Consider the following 19,818-nt stretch of genomic DNA (forward strand, 5'->3'; position numbering starts at 1 on the left):
TATGGTGTCTGTCTTCATGGAGTTTGTACTATTGCAGAAAAGAAAAAGATCGCTTATACAAATAATCATAAGTTTTCAGCTGTAGTAAGTGCTATGAATCAGGGATATAGCACGATGAGAGCATATAATAGGATAATATGTAAGTTTGTGTGTGTGTGTGTTAGTAGTAATTGAAGCTCTGAGAGAGAATGAGATTAACTGAGAAGAGGATAAAACGGGATAGAATGTGAGCATGTGATTAATTGTAGCCTTTAATGACGTGGTCAAAGAGAAGAGCCTAGCAGAGGAGTCTGACTTCCTACACTTTGTTTCCTCTCTTCCCACTAGGCTTAATCACATTTATGGTCAACCAAGGATGTGGCTGTTTCTGGGGGAGGAGGTAGCTGTGTAAAGTGAGCTTTAAAAACTTTGTCCTTAGTACCAGCCACTTCTCCATTGTGTATTATCCTGTGACACTGAGGGGCCAGTTTATTCTTTGCCCCCTGAATAGTCTGAGGTGTGTAAGAATAGTACATCAAATATTTTATCCCCAAGGCCCCTCTGTACACTAGGCAGAAAATAAGCCCCCCCCCATTCTCTTTCCCATCATAAATTATGCCCAACTGCATTGTGTCATATATGCTGAGTCCAGGTGGTAGAATATAGATATTCCAGATAAACAGTCACCAGTATAAAAATAAATCCCATATTTGTATAAAGCATCTTCCATTATCGGATTCTTAGGGAGATGTTAAAGGTTCTTGTTTTTTATGTTCATTACTTACGATCTAAATAAATGGAATTCACAATTAAGTCCAAAGAAGTGAAAAGTCCCAAATATCCCCCATTTTTTACTTTATTAGGTATCATTTCCTGTCTCTGGAGCAGTTATCCTAAGCAAAATGGTACTTCCAGAGTCATGTTCCTGTGGTCGCAGATTGTTGTGGAGACCAGAAGAAGAAGGGTAGACCAGGAAAACCTTGGTGTCAGCAGCTTCGCTGGGATCCCAGCCACTCTGTTCCTGGGTCATCCTTGTGTTTTCTTAGTTCAAAACATCAATAGAGGGAGATTCAGACCACATTATCTTTTTTTCTCTGATTAACCTAAATTGAAGAATGTGGCTTGCATCTGTGGCCATGATGTCTTCCTAACACTCCCCGTAACGAATTAAGGGTCTTACCATACAGACGAACAGAAATTGCAGATTTGCTAGGGATGTGCAGCCTTGAAAGAGCGAGGTAAAGGTTGGGTAGCTATGCACAGTTCCTTCTTTCAATCTCATCAGCTGGATTAGTCAGTGCAAAATAGGCCAACTTCTTGAGGCTTATTATTTCTCAAATGGTTTTCTTATCTACTGGGACAAACAAATTGTCCTATCCATTGATATTCTTTAGTGTTCTTTGAGTTATCACCATTTAGAACATGGTATTCAGTTGGGTAAAAGAAGGAGCCACACATACATTTTTGTTACATTTCTGGAACCAAGTTGGTTGCTAGGATATGAATGAAAGTTATTGGTTCTGTTAAAATTATTTTATATATTGGGCCACTTTAAAATTAATACATAAATATCCAAGCAGTAAAATATTTCCTTAAAAAGCCAAGTTGGTTGTATCATCTTATAGCACCAGTCGTTTATGAGATTAGGTCCTAGACCCTTATTTATTCCCTTTGCAAGATACATATATCCACGCACACATACATATATACATACACATACACATATATATATGTATAAATTATATGGATGGGAATAAACTATATAGTTTTGTTGTAAATGTTCTGTACTTTTTATTTTTTATTAACCTTTTCGGCTTTATATCTTTTGCAATGATATTTTTATTTATTTCTTTAGCTTTCCATACTGGTCTTCTCAGTAGCAATATAAAATAGTTACTATTACATCTCAGTGCGCAAAAATTCTTCAACTGTTAAAATTTCTGAATTCTGAAGCTTTTGGGAGAGGCTCACTCCAAAGTACTTGTGAATTTTTAGTAGTTATGCGTCTGTAGTTGTGATATTAGACAATGGTTTTCTTTAAGCCCTTTAGTAGGATCTAATAGAATTGCTGATGTTAGCATCATTAAAAGTTCTATTTTACTGCTGCAATGAGTTTTTGAAAGCCTTGAATAATGTTGTCATGAGTGATCAACTTCCCAGAATCCATAATATCCCCAGAATATATAAATATAATATTTAATCTTCCCAGATTAAATCAGTGTGGTAACCTGGCAGGTGGAAATGTAACAATATTCTGGAATGCCAGCCCTCCTTTTGGTGAGCTCTGAAGTTGCTTAACAACATTATTTCCTGTCCTCTTACTGCTATACTTTAAAAAAATGTTTTGTTGATTTCTTCAGTGTCAACCAAGTCTAGTGTGACTTCCCCCAGCCCCTCATCACAGAGCATTAGGTATAAATAAAAGAAATCCTTCCTTTTTAAAAAAGTGTCTGTGGTTCTTTGTTGGTTGAGCAGTCATTTCTTCTTCCCATCTCCAGCTTTGTGACCATAGTTTTAGATCTGAAGCCATAATAATTGGCTGGGCACAGATAACTGAAGATTGCATATGTGTTCCCCTTCAGCATGCATAGCCAGTGTTTTGACTTTCATGATCTTTTTTTTATTTGTAGTTTAAAGAAAAAATTTGACTTAATCTATTTTTAGAAACAAAAAATAATAACCATAGCACCAGCAGCACTGTGTTAGGAAAAAAATGTTTCTATACTAGTTACTTTTCTTTTTCTGGTGCTATGTTTACAAGTTGACCTATCATTAAGAAATGCCTTGTGAGAACCTATAGGTCTTCATGTTAAGCATGACCCCCAGAAGATGTTCAGAAAAATGGTGATTAATGAAAATTGAACGTTTAAAAAGTTATTTTTTTCCTACTTCAAATGACTCAACCTTAGCTCTTTTAAGAAGCTAAGGGGCTTATTCAGCTACTGTTGTCTCTGATGATCGAGTGCTGTTTCTAAGTAAGAATAAGATCCTGTTTTGGATTTCATATCCCCCCAGCATTGCTGTTGCATTCTGTTATGTTAGAATTGAGAAGAGATAACTGTTATTAAAGTTCTTATCTCAAACATTTATAATAAACTAGAAGTAGATAGCAGCAAAATAATGCATTTAATTTTTGTTTTTAGACACAAAAGTTGTGGATTTATTACAGCTGACTTACTAAATTATAAAACTTTCTGAACAGAAAAAAGACTGGATAATTCATTTCATTATTTCAAATTAGATGTCTATTTGGAAAGCATTTTGTTTATTCTGTAGTTATTAGGAAGTGTGGAGAAAAACTTATATCCGGAGCTTAATAAGCAAGAACTAAAAATATACTGTACCTGAACTGTACATTACAACCATGTGTGTTTATAATAATGGTTAGCATAATTAATGATCTTTAACAAATAATTAAGACATTGTATCTTGTATTTTTAACATCTTATATTGCAGTACTACCAAGCTGTGGAGTGAAGTTGGAAACCATTTCAAAATAGGACATTTTCCTGTAGTGTACATATTATATATACTGATGAATCCTAAAGTGTGTTTCAACTTTCTTTATAAGAGAAGATATATTCTTATAATGGAAGATATATTTGTAAGAATTTTCTACTATAATTCTAAACAAAAGTTTGGGTTCATTATAATTTAGTCCTCTTGGCTTTACCTAGAATAAAAATATACTTCATCCCTTTTATATTTGTTAATTTAATGTTTCATGTTCCATGTAGTTTTGGAACTCATTTAAGATAGTTACTAAATACTTGCTAATATTGAATTAATGGGAAACAGTTCTAGAACTGGACATTTAAGGGTTTTTTTTGTTGTTACGGAAAAATAACTGTGCATTAGTAATTATTTAGGTAGTCATTGATGCGGTGTGCTGTTTTCTACAAATCCCTTCTTTTTATTACAGATCTCCGCAAGACAAAAGAACACTTCTTGTGAACTATCAGAATAAGAGTCTTTCACAGTCTTTTGAAAATCTTCTTGATGAACCAGCATATGGTATAATACAAGTATGTTTCTTTAGTCTATCTTATATTAATCTGTTTGTCTGACCCCATTATTTTGTATGCATCCTACCTCTCACTTTCTCAGAGATGATACAGAATGAGGCAAGTGTCTGCATGTGTAAACCTTATGGAACTAGTCTCTGTAATTTTATAGAAAGAATAATATGTGTCATATTATTTGTAAGACTCAGAAGCTTCCTTGGTTCTTAATTACTCTTACAGCAATTTTTCCCTTTATCATAATTGAAATTGGACATCAGATTTTTATTATCATAGCTTGCACTGATTAGGTGAAAAGTCACTGGGTAAGCCACTTCGAATTAATCAGTGATAAGCTTATGCAAAAATCTGGTTTGAATTTTTATTTTTTGTTTAAGTTGGTTCATTTGGGGTCAGTTTAGTTTAACTCCTCTTAAAGTATTTGAGTATATTCTTGCATTTGGCTAAAAATGTGCCCTTAACACAGGCAGAAATAAAGATAATTTGTTTTTCACTCAGGTTGCTATGTAAACTAATGACATGTTTGTTTACTCATTCATTTATTCACTCATTCATTCAACAAATGTTTGAGTGCTTCTTTGTCCCACATGGTATCTCTTTTTGGTTCTGAAGATAAAGAGGGAACTTTTTAGGAAGGAGGACAAAAGAGCTAAATACTGATTAAAATAAAAAGTGAGGGAACTGTTTTTCTTATTGTGAAAATAATCATTTTAAGGATAGACCTTTAAGTAACTATTTTTGCTAAATATGAATAAGCATGCAGTTTGGGATTTAGAAGTAACTCTAGCAGTAGAAAAACTTTTTTACTGTTTTCTAAGACAGCACTGTCCAGAACAAATTACTCTTGTTGGCGTGATTCACCAGTTATATAATTAGATTAAAATGTCAGCTAATATTTAAATATTGTGAGCGTTTAAACTTAGCTATCAAATATTTTGTGTTAGACTAGTGTGGTACTACCCACTTCAAGAAATACTTTTTTCTGTGAAGGCAGGACTGTTAGAGAGAAGAAAGCTGTTGTGGGCCATCCATCAGTGGAAAGTAAGCACTGCAGATATTTCTGGTGTGTGCGGATTGAATGAAGCCTGCAAATCATGTGTTTATCTGCAATTCAATCAGTAGCATTAGCTTGCTATTTAATGTACTATTTTAACCAAATGAAAAAATTGGCTTAGAAAATTTAAATTTTTCTTCCCAGAAAAAAATAAAATTTTAAAATAATCTTAGAATACTCTGTTTTAGTTCTGATTTCCCCCCCTTTAAAAACCTTTGCCCTTTTGCCTGTCATGAGGTATTTTTATTCTTTATCTGAATTAATTTTGCCAATATTTTTCTTTCTACTGCATAGAAGATTAAAAAGGACCCTTATACAGCCACTATGGTAGGATTTTCCAAAGTCACAAACTACATTTTTGATAGTTTAAGAGGCAGTGATCCTTCTGCACATCAACGACCACCTACAGAGATGGCAGATTTTCTTAGTGATGCTATTCCAGGTTTAAAGATAAATCAGCAAGAAGAACCAGGATTTGAAGTCATCACAAGAGTGAGTGGAGTTTATATTAACATAGCGCTTGTATTTTAGCAGGAGAAATGCTTTTTAAAGTGTACTGAATGTTATAGAAATAGTGTACTGAATGTACTGAAAAGTGTACTGAATGTTATAGAAACATTCAGTACTGAATGTTATAGAAATAGAAACTCAATTTTGGTCATACCTGCCTCTTTCTCACAATCCTTTATAACTTTTGCTCACTGATATATCTAACAACTAATGCTTGTCCTGCCACCAAATTCCTGGTTTCTTCTTCGTCAACTACTACTTACACTTCTCTGTTCATCATTGCTGGATCTCTTTTCTTTGATTACCTTTTGATAATAATGAACAGGTTGTTTGTTTCATTGAGTGTATAGCAGTGAGTAAATAGTAAGCCTTGCATGTTGCCCCTAGTTCTGTTCCTAATTTTTGTTTTCTCAGACACTCTGCACAGGCAGCTAGTCAGGACACTACTCGTGGGCTTTTATTCTTATGTGAATCTTTTCTTTTTTAAGTAAGATGGATTTTGGCCTTGAATTATGGCAAATCTTTATATATGCTCAACAAGACTTGAATTTGCTACAATTCTAGGCTGCACATAGATAGAACATTATAAAATATCTAAATTGTAGTACTTAATTAAAGGGCTTATCTTGCAAATGGCATTTTAAAATTACCAACATCTGTTAATTGAATGAAAACCTGTAGAAAATGCCAAGTAGAGCTAATGGATCATGAATCAATTCTGAGAGCTACAAATTTTAGTTTGGAAGAAAAGCTAATTTTAAATATGATTAATGGAATAATACTCTTTTTTAATAATATAGCATACTATTTAGTGTGAAGGGTCTGTTTTAGAATTTACATGTTGAATGTTCTGTACTTATGTAATTGAAACCCAAAACAACAAATGTTTTTTTGTTTCTGAATTTATAACCCAGTTATTTGTGTATTTAGTAGGAGGGCAAAATGTATGGAATGCTATTGCAGTTTATAAACTAAACATTGGAAACTAAGGGAAAATATTAGAAATGTTAGAACTTATGTCTGAGTAATAGTATTTTAGTTTTAGTTTCTATATACCTTGATTTCATTTCACTTGTTAAAGGTGTACTCTTTATTGCTTATCTTTTTATTTTAGATTGATTTGGGTGAACGACCTGTTGTTCAAAGGAGAGAGCCAGTATCATTGGAAGAATGGACTAAGAACATTGATTCTGAAGGAAGAATTTTAAATGTAGATAGTATGAAGCAGATGATATTTAGAGGGGTAATTACTTTAGTATTTTAAACTGTTGGTATTCAAGTTGTCGTTTTCTTTTGGGAGGTGGGAGAGATGAACTCCTTTTTGATGAGTGTTGCCTTAAAATCCCTGTAGGACAGAGTGAGGTGTTTGTGATGTCCCTGAGGGTTGGGTTGGAGGGATATACCATTAAGCCTATGGAAAGGTATTCTTTCTTACTTGAAGTTCTGTGGGTTATATGAAGGAGGCATTTGTGTTCCTCAGTGGTAGTTGCCTTATCTAGTAAGGATTGGGTTTAGAAAGACTAATCAGTTCCACTGTCTGCCATGCAGTCTACTGTCCACTCTTCATTGTTTACGCTTTCTGGCAGCTGCTTACATCTTCAGAATCTAGAAGTCAAAAACAAGGTAGTTTTTACTGAATTGAGTTATTTTTATGTACAGGCGTACCTCGGAGGTATTGTGGGTTCGGTAACAGACTACTGCAGTAAAGTGAATATTGCAAATAAGCGAGTCACTCACATTTTTTGATTTCCCAGTGCTTATGAAAATTATGTTTGCACTATACTGTATTAAGTCGATTAAGTGTGCAATAGCGTCATGTCTAAGAAAACAGCATATGTATTTTAATTAAAAAAATACAAAGCAAAAATAAATAATAACAATGACATCAGAGATCACTGATCACAGATCACCATATCAAATACGATAGTAAAGAAAAAGTTTGAAATATTGCGAGAATTACCAAACTGTGACGTGGAGACATGAAGTGAGCAAACGCTGTTATAAAAGTGGCACTGGTAGACTTGTTTGGCACAGGGTTGTCACAAACCTTCAATTTAATAAAACATGCAATACCTGAGAAATGCAGTAAAGCCAAGTGCAATAAAATGACGTATGCCTATATAAAACTATCTCTTAAATAGTAGTTTTTCTGTTTATGTACAAGTTTTGTGAACTTAAAGTATTGCATTCATTTTTTACAAATGTGTTTAATATGCATGTTTTCTTCAGGGACTTAGTCATGTGTTGAGAAAACAAGCATGGAAATTTCTTCTGGGTTATTTTCCTTGGGACAGTACCAAAGAGGAAAGAACTCAATTACAAAAACAAAAAATGTAAGTAATGGTCTTTTGTGTGCTCATTAAAGAAATCCAAGTAACTCACCCATATAAAGTGGAATAGACTAGGGTAGGGGAACATATTTTTATTTTCATCTTTTTAATTTAAATATTGTGAGCACTGTAGTTAATTTCAAACCAGAAACACTTATTAGAGGGACTTCATTGCGGTTACATTGGTGAATATGTAGAATGATGGTAAAAAAATTCTAGTCCCCTTGTATAAACATTTTAAGCATACAAAGATATAGATTTTTAAATATATCTCATTTATCTTGATTCATTTTTACAATTTATTATGAAATTATAAAAATGGCTCATAAGTGTATTTGCTATTTAGGTTAATTACCTTTAAATTATTTTCCTGGTGCTCTTATAACATAAACTGGCCTTTTTTGACTTGAAAAGAAACAGACCAACTTCCCAGGTATACTTATTCCCAGTTTGTCAGTCTAACCTTTTATTTAAAGCTCACTTTCAATCATTATGTGTATATTCAAACTCAGACAGTCCTTTCTCTTTTCAACATGTTTGCCAGTCCTTCTAAGACATTTTCACATCAACAAGTTTCTGTAGTAATCTGGTTGGAAAATGGTACTTTTATGTCACATTGAAAAAAAAAAAAATCTCATAGGTTTGTATTTGTAATTATTCGGAAACTTTAGTGGCTAAAGTATTTAACGACTGGAATAATTTTAGGTCTGATATTAAGGACTGAAGTAAATGTTTCCTTAAAATCATACCTAAATTATTCTAGTAGTTTAAATAAAGTTTATGACATGTTTAAGATTTTATTTGTCCTTTGATCATAACTTTAAACATTTCATTATCATATTTATAAATTTACATCTCACTAGCACCATAAATGCTTTGATACATTAAATTTGTTTTTTAGGTGTTCAAATAACCTTTTTTGCTACAAAATTGTTTTCTATAGTGATGAATACTTCAGAATGAAACTACAGTGGAAATCTGTCAGCGAGGAACAGGAGAAGAGAAATTCGAGGTTAAGAGATTATAGAAGTCTTATTGGTAATTTTTTCTTAATTTTGAAAATGGGTGAGAGGGTTGCATGGAAGTGTTGATAAGATTTAAGAAATGCAGGTATATACTACAGAGTTAGGGCCCAAATGAAAAATCAGAGGCTTGTGGCAAAGATTCTTACCGCGAAAATACCTAGAACCTCCTAGGGCAGCCTTCAGAATGTGATTTGGGCACTCTTTCTAGCTGCAAAGCCTCTATCTGGCTCTCTAGCCCTCCAAGAAAGCTGACATTGTTGTGAACTTGGGCCAGATAATAAAGGTTATAAAACTTTCTCTTAGAGAGGAGGAGATCAGGATGGTGGAGTAGAGGACACAGAACTCACCTTCCTCCTCAAGCACATCAAAAATCATCTACATGTGGAACAGTTCTCACTTAAAACTAACTGGAGACTGGCAAAAAGACTCCTGTACAGTAAGAAAGATAACACACGATATTGAGTGGGAAGGAAAGAGAAGTGATGAGGTTGGGACCTGTGTCCCTGGGAGGGCACTCAGAGGAAAAGGGAGATTACATGGGTGGAGAGCCTCCTTGGGGAATGAGTGGTCTGAGCCACATATTGGGCATCCCAGTCCTGGGGTCCAGCAGAGGGAAGACGAGCCCTCTTGGCTGGTTGGAGGGCTGTGAGACTAACAGGAGGGCTGTGGGAAGCCTGGACTCTGCTCTTGAGGAATGTGCACATGCTTGCTTGCTCCTGAGGCAGGGTGGAGGGGGTGGATTGAAGACTGTACAAGTGGCTGGTTGGTTTCCTGTGACTGCCCCAATGCACACCCTGGCTTGAGCTAAGCAAACACCCCAGCCCCACTTGGGAGATCGGCTGTGAGACACAGAAGCAGCTCAGACGTGAAGCAGCATATGAGCAGGGTGGGGGCAGCCATTACTGGCACTTACACAGGCGGAACATCAGAAGCAGTGTGAATGTCTGACCCTTGCTGGACCACTGTAGCCCATGCCCCTACACACTCGGAATGCCTACACCAGCCCTTCCTGTTCCAGCACTGTCCCTGGTGGAGGAGATACGTGGGGGTGCACACTCAGAGGGAAGGAAGCGAGCTTGGACCTGGCCCTGTCCCTGAAAGGGAGGTGACAGCCACCAAGCAGAGGCGAAGCCCCAGGTCACACCTGGCTCTGGCCCTAGGCCCTTCGTCTCCAACCACACCTCCTACCAAGGTGATAGCTACCAGCATGCTCTCAGGAAAGATGTGACCCGTGTTCAAGTCAAATCCAGCTCTCCCTCCAAAGCCACTGGGCACATGCTAACTGTATGGGGGTTCTCCCACATAATGACACCCTGAAATGGTTTCTCTATGAAATTAGGTGAAAGTTAAGCAAAATGAGAAAACACAGGAATTTGTCTCAGTCGAAAGAGTAAGAGAAAACCCCTGAAAATACTCATGAAATAGAAATAAACAATTTACCAGATAAAGAATTCAAAGCATTAGTAATAAGAATGCTAACTGGGGCTTCCTTGGTGGCTCAGTGGTTGAGAATCTGCCTGCCAATGCAGGGGACACGGGTTCGAGCCCTGGTCTGGGAAGATCCCACATGCCGCGGAGCAACTAGGCCCGTGAGCCACAACTACTGAGCCTGTGCGTCTGGAGCCTGCGCTCTGCAACAAGAGAGGCCGCGATAGAGGCCCGCGCACCGCGATGAAGAGTGGCCCCCGCTTGCCGCAACTAGAGAAAGCCCTCAGACAGAAACGAAGACCCAACACAGCCAAAAATAAATAAATAAAATAAAGAATTATAAACAACAACAAAAAAAAAGTAAAGAAAAACCTCATGGTGCGCTCATTTAAAAAAAAAAAAAAGAATGCTTACTGAAGTAAGGAAAGTAATAGATGAACATAGTGAGAATTTTAAGACAGAATTAGAAAATATAAAAAAAGAATCAGAACTGAAGAATACAGTGACTGAAATGAAAAACACCCTAGCAGAATTAATAGCAGACTGGCTGATATAGAAGAACACATAAGTGGTCTGGAAGATAGGATAATGGAAATCATCCAATCAGAACAGCAAAAAGAAAAACAAATTTAAAAAATGAGCACAATTTAAGGGACCACTGGGACAACATGAAGTATACCAACATTTGCATTATGGGGGTCCCAGAAGGAGGAGAGAGCGAGAAGGGGTTGAAAATGTATGACATTTTTTCACAGAACTAGAACAAATAATCCTAAAATTAATGTGGAACTACAGAAGACCCCAAAATGCCAAAGCAATCTTGAGAAAAAAGAATAAAGCTGGAGGTATTCTCTCTGACTTCAGACTATACTGCAAAGCTACAGTTATTGAAACAGCATGGTACTGGCACAGAAACAGACACATAGATCAGTGGAACAGTATAGAGAGCCCAGAAACAAACCCATGCTCTTATGGTCAGTTAATCTACAACAAAGGAGGTAAGAATATACAATGGAGAAAAGACAGTCTCTTCAATAAATGGTTCTGGGAAAAGTGGAGAGCTACGTATAAAACAATGAGATTAGAACATTTCCTCACAGCATATACAAGAATAAACTCAAAATGGATTAAATACCTAAATGTAAGGTGTGAAATCATAAAAATTCCTAGAAGAGAACATAGGCAGAGTACTCTTTGACATAAATTGTAGCAGTATTTTTTTGAATCTGTCTCCTAAGGCAAAGGAAACTAAAGCAAAAATAAACAAGTGGGACCTAATTAAACTTGAAAGCTTTTGCACAGCTAAGGAAACCATTGACAAAATGAAAAGACAACCTACTGAATGGGAGAAAATATTTGTAAATGATGGGATTGATAAGTGGTTAATATCCAAAATATATAAACAGCTCAAAAAAACCAGACAACCAATTAAAAAATGGGCAGAAGACCTGAGTAGACATTTTTCCAAAGAAGACATACAGATGGCCAACAGGCACGTGAAAAGATGCTCAACATTGCTAACCATTAGAGAAATGCAAATCAAAGCCACAGTGTGATACTACCTCATACCTGACAGAAAGGCTATCATCAAAAAGACCACAAATAACAAATGTTGGTGAGGATGTGGAGAAAAGGGAACCCTTGTACACTGTTGGTGGGAATGTAAATTGGTGCAGCCACTATGGAAAACAGTATGGAGGTCCCTCAAAAAACTGAAAATAGAATTACCGTATGATCCAGCAGTTCCACTTCTGGATATATATCTGAAGAAAATGAAAACACTAATTTGAAAAGATACATGCACCCCAGTGTTCATAGCAGCATTATTTACAATTGCCAAGATATGGAAGCAACCTAAGTGTCCATCAACAACAAATGAATTGGTAAAGATGTGGTATGCGCGCACGCGCGCGCACACACACACACACACACACACACACACACAGCGGAATATTACTCAGCTATAAAAAAAGAATGAAATTCTCCCATTTGCAACAAAGTGAATGGACCTAGAGAGTATTACGCTTGGTGAAATAAGTCAGATGGAGAAAGACGAATGCTCTTATCAATTATATATGGAATATAAAAAAATACAATGAACAAATGTGTGTGACAAAACAGAAACAGACTAAGAGATATAAAAAACAAACTAGTGGTTATCAGTGGGGAGAAGGAAGAGAGGTGGGCCAAGATAGGGGTAGGAATTAAGAGACACAAACTACCATGTATAAAATAGATAAGCAACAAGGATATATTGTACAGCACAGAGAAATATAGCTGTTATTTTGTAGTAACTTTAAATGGAGTGTAATATATAAAAATTTTATCACTATGTTATGTTATATACCTGAAACTAATGTGATATTGTAAATCAACTATACTTCAGTTAAAAAAAAAGAAATCAGAATGGAAAGTACATTAAAATGTGTGTTTAATATTCTTGGTTGTTCCTCTTCCAATAAGAATATGAGTTCAGTCAGTATAAATACTGATATATTTCATTTTGAGTTCCAAAACATGAATTAAAAAAGAAGTGTTTAACTTTACTTGTTAATTTTCATTAAGAAATTATTGTTATTCCTCATTACAGAAACACCTTGTGTTTATTACAGAAAAATTAGAAACTATAGATGAGCAAAAAGAAGAAAATAAAAATTTTGTTTCTGTCATTCAAAGATAACAACCGTGGTTAAGAGGCTTTGGTTTATATCCCTCCAAACCTTCTCTTAATATGCATATATTTTATTTTTAATTAAATAAATGATTCCAGATAGTAAATTTTTTATCAGTATTTAAGAATTGAGTAACTATTTACCTGGGAATATCTATTCTCTAAAAAAGAGATACTTGATAGAATTTTACTTTAAAAGAATTAGACTTATTTCTAAATAATTCCTGGGTTGTCTGGCTCTTATGATAAAGGCCAGGTTGGCATAAGTTACTGAAGGTATGCATAATTACTGCTGTATATGTCTACCTGATAACCTCCATTAAACAGATAAGAAAATTGAAGCATTGAGAGCATAAATGACTTGTCCAAGTCACATGGTTAATAAGGGCAGTACCCAGTATTAATGCTGTTAAGTATTTTACATAGCCTCCATATAATTTTAGGATAGTTTTTAATAGTAGTGGAACTTATTTGTAAAATTCTTATGCTGTATTTGGTTTTGTGTATCTATAGCTTTATAAATAAAGATAGAGGGATGTTTTTATCACCACGGTCATCACCACCATCCTATGGAAGAAAAAATTCTGTAAATCATAGTTAGAAATCCTAACATAACTGAGTGATTTGGCAGCTTTTGTGTAGACATAAAGACAAATTTCAATTTTCAGTCGAAAAATAACTTTTTTTCCTGAAAAATAAATTAGACCAGAATAAACTATGTCCTTCCTCTGGTTAAGATAAAAGGTTGGGGATCTTGAGGCATGGGGTTATCTGAAGTTTCCAACTGAAGCCTCCTGTTATTTTCTGTTTCAGTAGGGAAAATGATAATGGACTGTTTCTTCCTGCTTGGAAGTATTGGGACTGAAAGAGATCTTAGAGATAAACTAATCCAGTATGTTAAGCCTTTTCCTTCCACATGCCATACTCTTCCCTTTTTGTCAAGCAACAGCAGTGATGACTCTGATCTTCTCAATCTTTCTTGTGTCCTATTTTCACTGTTTCCATGAGATTGGAAGAAAAATTTAGATGTTTTATATGCCCATTATATAATTTGAATTGAAACAAAATTTAGTCCAATTTTCTCATTTTTAGCAGATAATAAACTTGAAGCTCAGAAAAGGTTAGTAAATTGTCTTAAGTCATCTATCTAGTTAGTTCCATAGCATAGACTCCTTCATAATCAGATCTAATTATTAAGTGGCCTTTCAACTATACTGTGCTTTCTACTAATAGAAGTATGTATACATTCATTTTAAAACATTTTTTTCCTGTAATATTTTTTCCCAAAAGTATTCTTCAGGAAAAATTACCAAAATCTTTTTGTTGCTGTTTTCTTTGTTTGTTTGTTTCGGTATAAATTCTCTGTATTGAAAAAAAAATACACAGATAAGCTGTAGGCCTTGTGGATCATGCCAAGAAGTTGACTGTTAAGTATGAAGAGGAACTATTGGAGTATTTTAAATAAGATCATTATATTTTAAAGTCATTTTTTCTGCTCTGTGGAAATTGGATTGAATCAAGGTAAGAGTAGGAACAGGGAGACCAATTAGTAGGAATGACTCCAAAGCAAGAGATGGTGGTGGTGGAGATGTAGAGAAGTAGATGGATTCAAGTTATATTTTGGTGATAAAATTGATAAGACTTTCTGATGTATTAAATGTGGGTTATGAAGGGGAAAGAGAAATCAGGGATGGGACTACATTTCTTGGCTTGAGAAATTGGTCATTTGGTGGTGCTACTTACTGAGACGCCTGACGTATAGTGAAACTGAATTAGATGTTATATATATATCTTAAGGTGAGATATACAAATGGAATGTCAAGTGGCTAGTTGAATAATCTGGAGTAGTCTGGGTAGGATATATAAATTTGGGTATTATCAATATAAGCATCCATGGGAATAGATGATGTCACCTAGGGAAAAAAGAGGTAGATAAGAAGGCCCAGGAATCCAAGTCTTTAGAGCACAGTTTCCTAATTTTGGCTGCATGTTAGAATCACCAGGGGTCTTTTTGGAAATCACATTGATTATTTTAATCATATGTTCATTCATTTAATAAATATTTACTTAGTGCATATTATATATGAGGCTCTCCTTTAGGCACTGGGAATTCATCAGTGAACAAAACAGACAAAATTCTTGTGGGGAAGAGCAGACAGTAAACAAGATAAGTAAGTAACATATGTGGTATATTAGTGATAAGTGCTAAATAAGAAAAATAAGGCAGGGAAGATGGTTAGGAGATTTAATGTGTGATGTTGCAGGTTTAACTTGGGTGACGAGAGAAGGCTTTTACTGAGGATGTTATATTTGAGTAGAAACTTGAAAAGGGGAATGAGTGAGCCATGCAGATATCTAGGTGATGGGCATTCCAAGCAGAAAGGAACAACACATGTTAGACTTGTTTACATTACATTCCAGGGTCTCTGCATGTTTGAAGTACAGCTGGGAGGTGTGGCTGGAGTGAGTTGGTGTAGAGTATAGAAACTGATGAGGTCAGAGAAGAAACAGTGGAGGAATAGGTACAGATCACGGAGAGTCTTGTAGTGTATTGTAGAGACTCGAACTTTTACTATGACAGAGATGGGAAGCCAATGGAAGATTTTGAGCAGAAGAGTAACCTAATCTGACTTGTTTTTAGCAAATCACTCTGGCTACTATATGGAGAATAGCTCTGAGGGGCAAGGTGAAAGTAGAAAGACCATTTGAGGCTATTGCTGTAATTTAGATGAGAGATGATGGTTGCTTGAGCCAGGTGGCTAGCGCTTGAGTGAAATTTGAATAGAGACTTAAAGAAGCAGAGGGTGTATGCTCTACCACTATCTGGGTGAAGGACATTTTGGGCAGAGGGGAACAGCATGGTCTAGACTTGTTTCTGCTTTAGGACTTCCACATGTTAGAAGAAGAGCAAGGAGACCGGTGTGGCTAGAGTGGAGTGAGTCAGGGTGGGGGGTGGAGTGAGTGGGTGGGAGGCCTCAGTGTTGGTTTCTTCATGTATTTTGGAGGTTTAACAGATATATCAGTGTCAGACAAGAGAAGCAAATACTCAAGAATGACAGAGTTTTTAAGGTGAGCAACTGGAGGTATAGAGTTGCTGTTTTTTATTCAGACAGGGAAAACTATGAGAGAAGCAAGTTTGGAGGGGAATATTTGGAGTTTAGTTTTGGACATATTAAGTTTGAGAAAGCCTATTGAATGTCCTTAAGAGTAGGAAGTGGATATATAGGGCTGGAATTCAGAGGACAGCTAGGGGCTGGGGATAGAAATTTAGAGGTTATCAACATATAGATGGTAGGAGACTAGATGAAATTGCCAAGGGAGCAAGTGCATTTAGAAAAGAAGAGGTCTGATAACTTGAGCCCTGAGGCACTTTAACTTACAAGTAGGGGCAATTAGGAAAAGAGACTGAGAAAAGAACCAGAGAAAAAGGAGAGAAAACATGAGAGTTTGTCCTGAAGTCAAGTGAAGAAAGTATTTCAAGAAGGAGTGACTGGGATGTCAAGTAAAATGAAAACTTGGATTGACTGTTGAACAGAGTAATAAGGAGATCACTGAAGATTTTGATTAAAAAGGAGTTTTGGTGGAGTGGTGGATGTGACAGCCTGACTGGAGTGAGTTCAAGAGGGAATGGGAGTAGAGGACATGGAGACAATGTATACAGCTCTTTGAAGAAGTTTTGCTGTAAACAGTCGGGGAGAAAATGGGGCGGCAGTTAGAGGGAAAAGTGAGGTTAAGAAAGGTTTTTATGATGATGAGAGAAACAATGGTGTGGTTGAATGCTGGGTGGGAATGGTCCAGTAGGAGGAAAAACTTGTGAAACTAGAAAAGGAGGCAAGAATTAACTAGAGCAGTGTCCTTGAGTAGCCAATAGGGCATGGATTTCATGCACAAGAGGAGGTATTTGATTGTAGCCACAATCATGGAAGCTCATGTATAATGATAGGAGAGAAGGGAGACTTTGGGTACAACTGCAGTTATGTGGTTAAAATAGTGGGAATCTGTGGAAGTTCTCTTTGGATAACTTCTATTTTCTCAGAAATAGGAAACAAGATCCTCAGAGCTAAGGTGTGGGAGAAGGTAACATGTTGGAGGCTTGAGGAGAGAGGAGAAGATGTAAAACAGCTATATGAAAGAGAGGGAATGCTGAGGGAAATAGAGCGTGATTGCCAGGCAGCATTAAGGATCCACTTGAGGTTAGTGATAGTGAATATAAAATGGATCAGTCAGCATGGTTGTGCTTTTCTTCAGTCTTTTTTAGCTACATCAAGTTAGATAGAGAGTTGGATTTAATGAAGACCTTTTAAAAAAATTTCAGTGCTCATTTTCTTTCTAGGAATAGTTTCTAGAAATATTACTTCCCTTATATCATTTAAAAAATTTATTTATTTATTTTATTTATTTATTTTTGGCTGTGTTGGGTCTTCGTTTTTGTGCGAGGGCTTTCTCTAGTTGCGGCAAGCGGGGACCACTCTTCATCGCGGTGCGCGGGCCTCTATCGCGGCCTCTCTTGTTGCGGAGCACAGGCTCCAGACGCGCAGGCTCAGTAGTTGTGGCTCACGGGCCTAGTTGCTCCGCGGCATGTGGGATCCTCCCAGACCAGGGCTCGAACCCGTGTCCCCTGCATTGGCAAGCAGATTCTCAACCACTGCGCCACCACGGAAGCCCTGTCCTGCTGATTTTTAAAATGCCCTTATAGAATCTAAGCTCATGTCACGTTAGATTCTGCTTTGTTGTAAAATACCTCATCTCTTCACAGCAATTATTGAGAATGTTTTCAGATTATTCAATTTAATGGGGGGAGAGGACAGTTATAACTTTTAAACAAAATTGATTATAGAGTAAATTAATCACTTTAAATTTCTTTAAATTATTTTTTCGTAATTTACTGAGGGATTGAAGTTTGGGGAATGCCTTTTTAGTTGTAAGGTCTTTCACAACAAGATGCATCTGGCAGGTATCAGTGTTTGTTAATTGAATTGTCAGTACAACTTGAGATACACTCCTGGTGATGTTTCTAAAACTGTTTTTAACGTCTTAAAATCGTTTCCAGAAAAATGTGGATTTTCTTTTTTTTCAAAATTAAAATAGATTGCTTATTTTATATGTAAACTATTTATTTATTTATTTATTTTATATGTAAACTGAATAATGTATATATGAGAATGAAGAAGTAATTTGTCCTAAAGATGATTATGGAACATGACAAAGAAGTTGACAGTACTTCTCATAATGAATGAAGCAATTATGAATGAAACAAATCTCTTTGATTACACTTGATTGCATAGTAACTTTTTTCATTACTGTTTTCAAATACTACTGCCTATCACATGTATTCATGACTGGCATTTTTTTTTTGTTTTATAAATTTATTTTATTTATTTATTTTTGGCTGCTTTGGGTCTTCGTTGCTGTACGGGCTTTCTCTAGTTGCAGTGAGCGGGGGCTACTCTTTGATGCAGTGCGCAGGCTTCTCATTGCGGTGGCTTCTCTTGTTGCAGAGCACAGGCTCTAGGCACTCAGGCTTCAGTAGTTGTGGCTCGCGGGCTCTAGAGTTCAGGCTCAATAGTTGTGGCGCACGGGCTTTATTGCTCTGTGGCATGTGGAATCTTCCTGGACCAGGGCTCAAACCCATGCCTCCTGCACGGGCAGGTAGATTCTTAACCACTGGGCCACCAGGGAAGCCCATGACTGGCATTTTTATTGCTAACTAATGTGAACTATTACTTGGTGTTGGTTTTAATTAATTGAATGTATTTCCTGCTATTCAATTAAAAGATTTCTATGTTTAGATAAAAATTGAAAAATATTTTAAAATATACCCAAGAGGAGGTTGACTGACTTTGGAAAAAAATTCCAAAATGTTACTTTATTGCATATTTGAAATGGAATTTGATGAATTTTTTCATTTTAAAAGCTTGACAAGAGAGTAAGATTAATAACAAGAAAAATAACTCTGTACTTGTAAGATGTGAGCTTTATAAAAATCTGTTATTCTAAAGGTTTTCAAATATGTGATGATTTTCTTCCTCAGAAAAAGATGTTAACAGAACAGATCGAACAAACAAGTTTTATGAAGGCCAAGATAATCCAGGGTTGATTTTGCTTCATGACATTTTGATGACCTACTGTATGTATGATTTTGATTTAGGTAAGTTCTCCTCTAACATCCTAATTTAAAGATATTATGTACGTTTATTTTAGAATTTAAATTTATTAACCTGTTAGGCACATGTAAATAGTTCTGTGGCCTGGTTTTTATAGGGGTGTTCCACAGGGGACTGGAAACTTAAAAGGCTGTGGTTCCCAAATTGTGCACCAAGGAGCACTGGGTTGCTGCAGCAGACTCATGGGGACAATGTGGGATATTTTAAATATTTGAGGGAAATACAGTGACGTCTGTAGGACACTGCTCTAACTACTAGCTGGAGTAGTTCAGGGTTTCATCATTAGATCACCAGACTCCTTCTGATGAAGTTATATCTTTACAAAGCAGAGTTTTTGGCCTTGCTATGATAAGCAAGTACTGTGTGAAAATAGATGAGGATGGTGGTATCCAATTGGATTCCAAGGTTTGAGTAGTGTAGTGCCCAACAGGTGTTAAGTTAAATAGGATATAAATATTAAGTTGTTTGGATCTGTTTAATAAATGGAAATTGTTAGTAATATTTTTGAGCCTAGGGATGCCTTGGAAAACAGTTCCTGAGGCACTAAGGGTACTGTGAATTGAGAAAGTTGGGGAACCTTTTTTTGATAGGCTTTATCCCTTGTGAAGAAAAATGCTGATTTGATATTATAGACA

The 19,818-nt window shown here is 36.0% G+C and overlaps 1 protein-coding gene across 2 annotated transcripts in view; it reads left to right on the forward strand.

The window, feature by feature from the left end:
- TBC1D15 (TBC1 domain family member 15) overlaps nucleotides 1-19,818 on the forward strand; it is a 69,423-nt gene that overhangs the window by 34,270 nt on the left and 15,335 nt on the right. The window contains exons 6-12 of one of the 2 annotated variants that reach the window (XM_059936532.1): nucleotides 3,902-4,004; nucleotides 4,992-5,042; nucleotides 5,350-5,547; nucleotides 6,680-6,808; nucleotides 7,795-7,898; nucleotides 8,839-8,933; nucleotides 19,051-19,167. In XM_059936532.1, the coding sequence (XP_059792515.1) occupies nucleotides 3,902-4,004; nucleotides 4,992-5,042; nucleotides 5,350-5,547; nucleotides 6,680-6,808; nucleotides 7,795-7,898; nucleotides 8,839-8,933; nucleotides 19,051-19,167 (797 nt within the window). The remainder of the gene's footprint in view (nucleotides 1-3,901; nucleotides 4,005-4,991; nucleotides 5,043-5,349; nucleotides 5,548-6,679; nucleotides 6,809-7,794; nucleotides 7,899-8,838; nucleotides 8,934-19,050; nucleotides 19,168-19,818) is intronic. The other variant, XM_059936533.1, reaches the window with a different exon arrangement.

This window comes from Balaenoptera ricei, chromosome 10, assembly GCF_028023285.1.
Source record: "Balaenoptera ricei isolate mBalRic1 chromosome 10, mBalRic1.hap2, whole genome shotgun sequence".
NCBI classification, from domain to species: domain Eukaryota; kingdom Metazoa; phylum Chordata; class Mammalia; order Artiodactyla; family Balaenopteridae; genus Balaenoptera; species Balaenoptera ricei.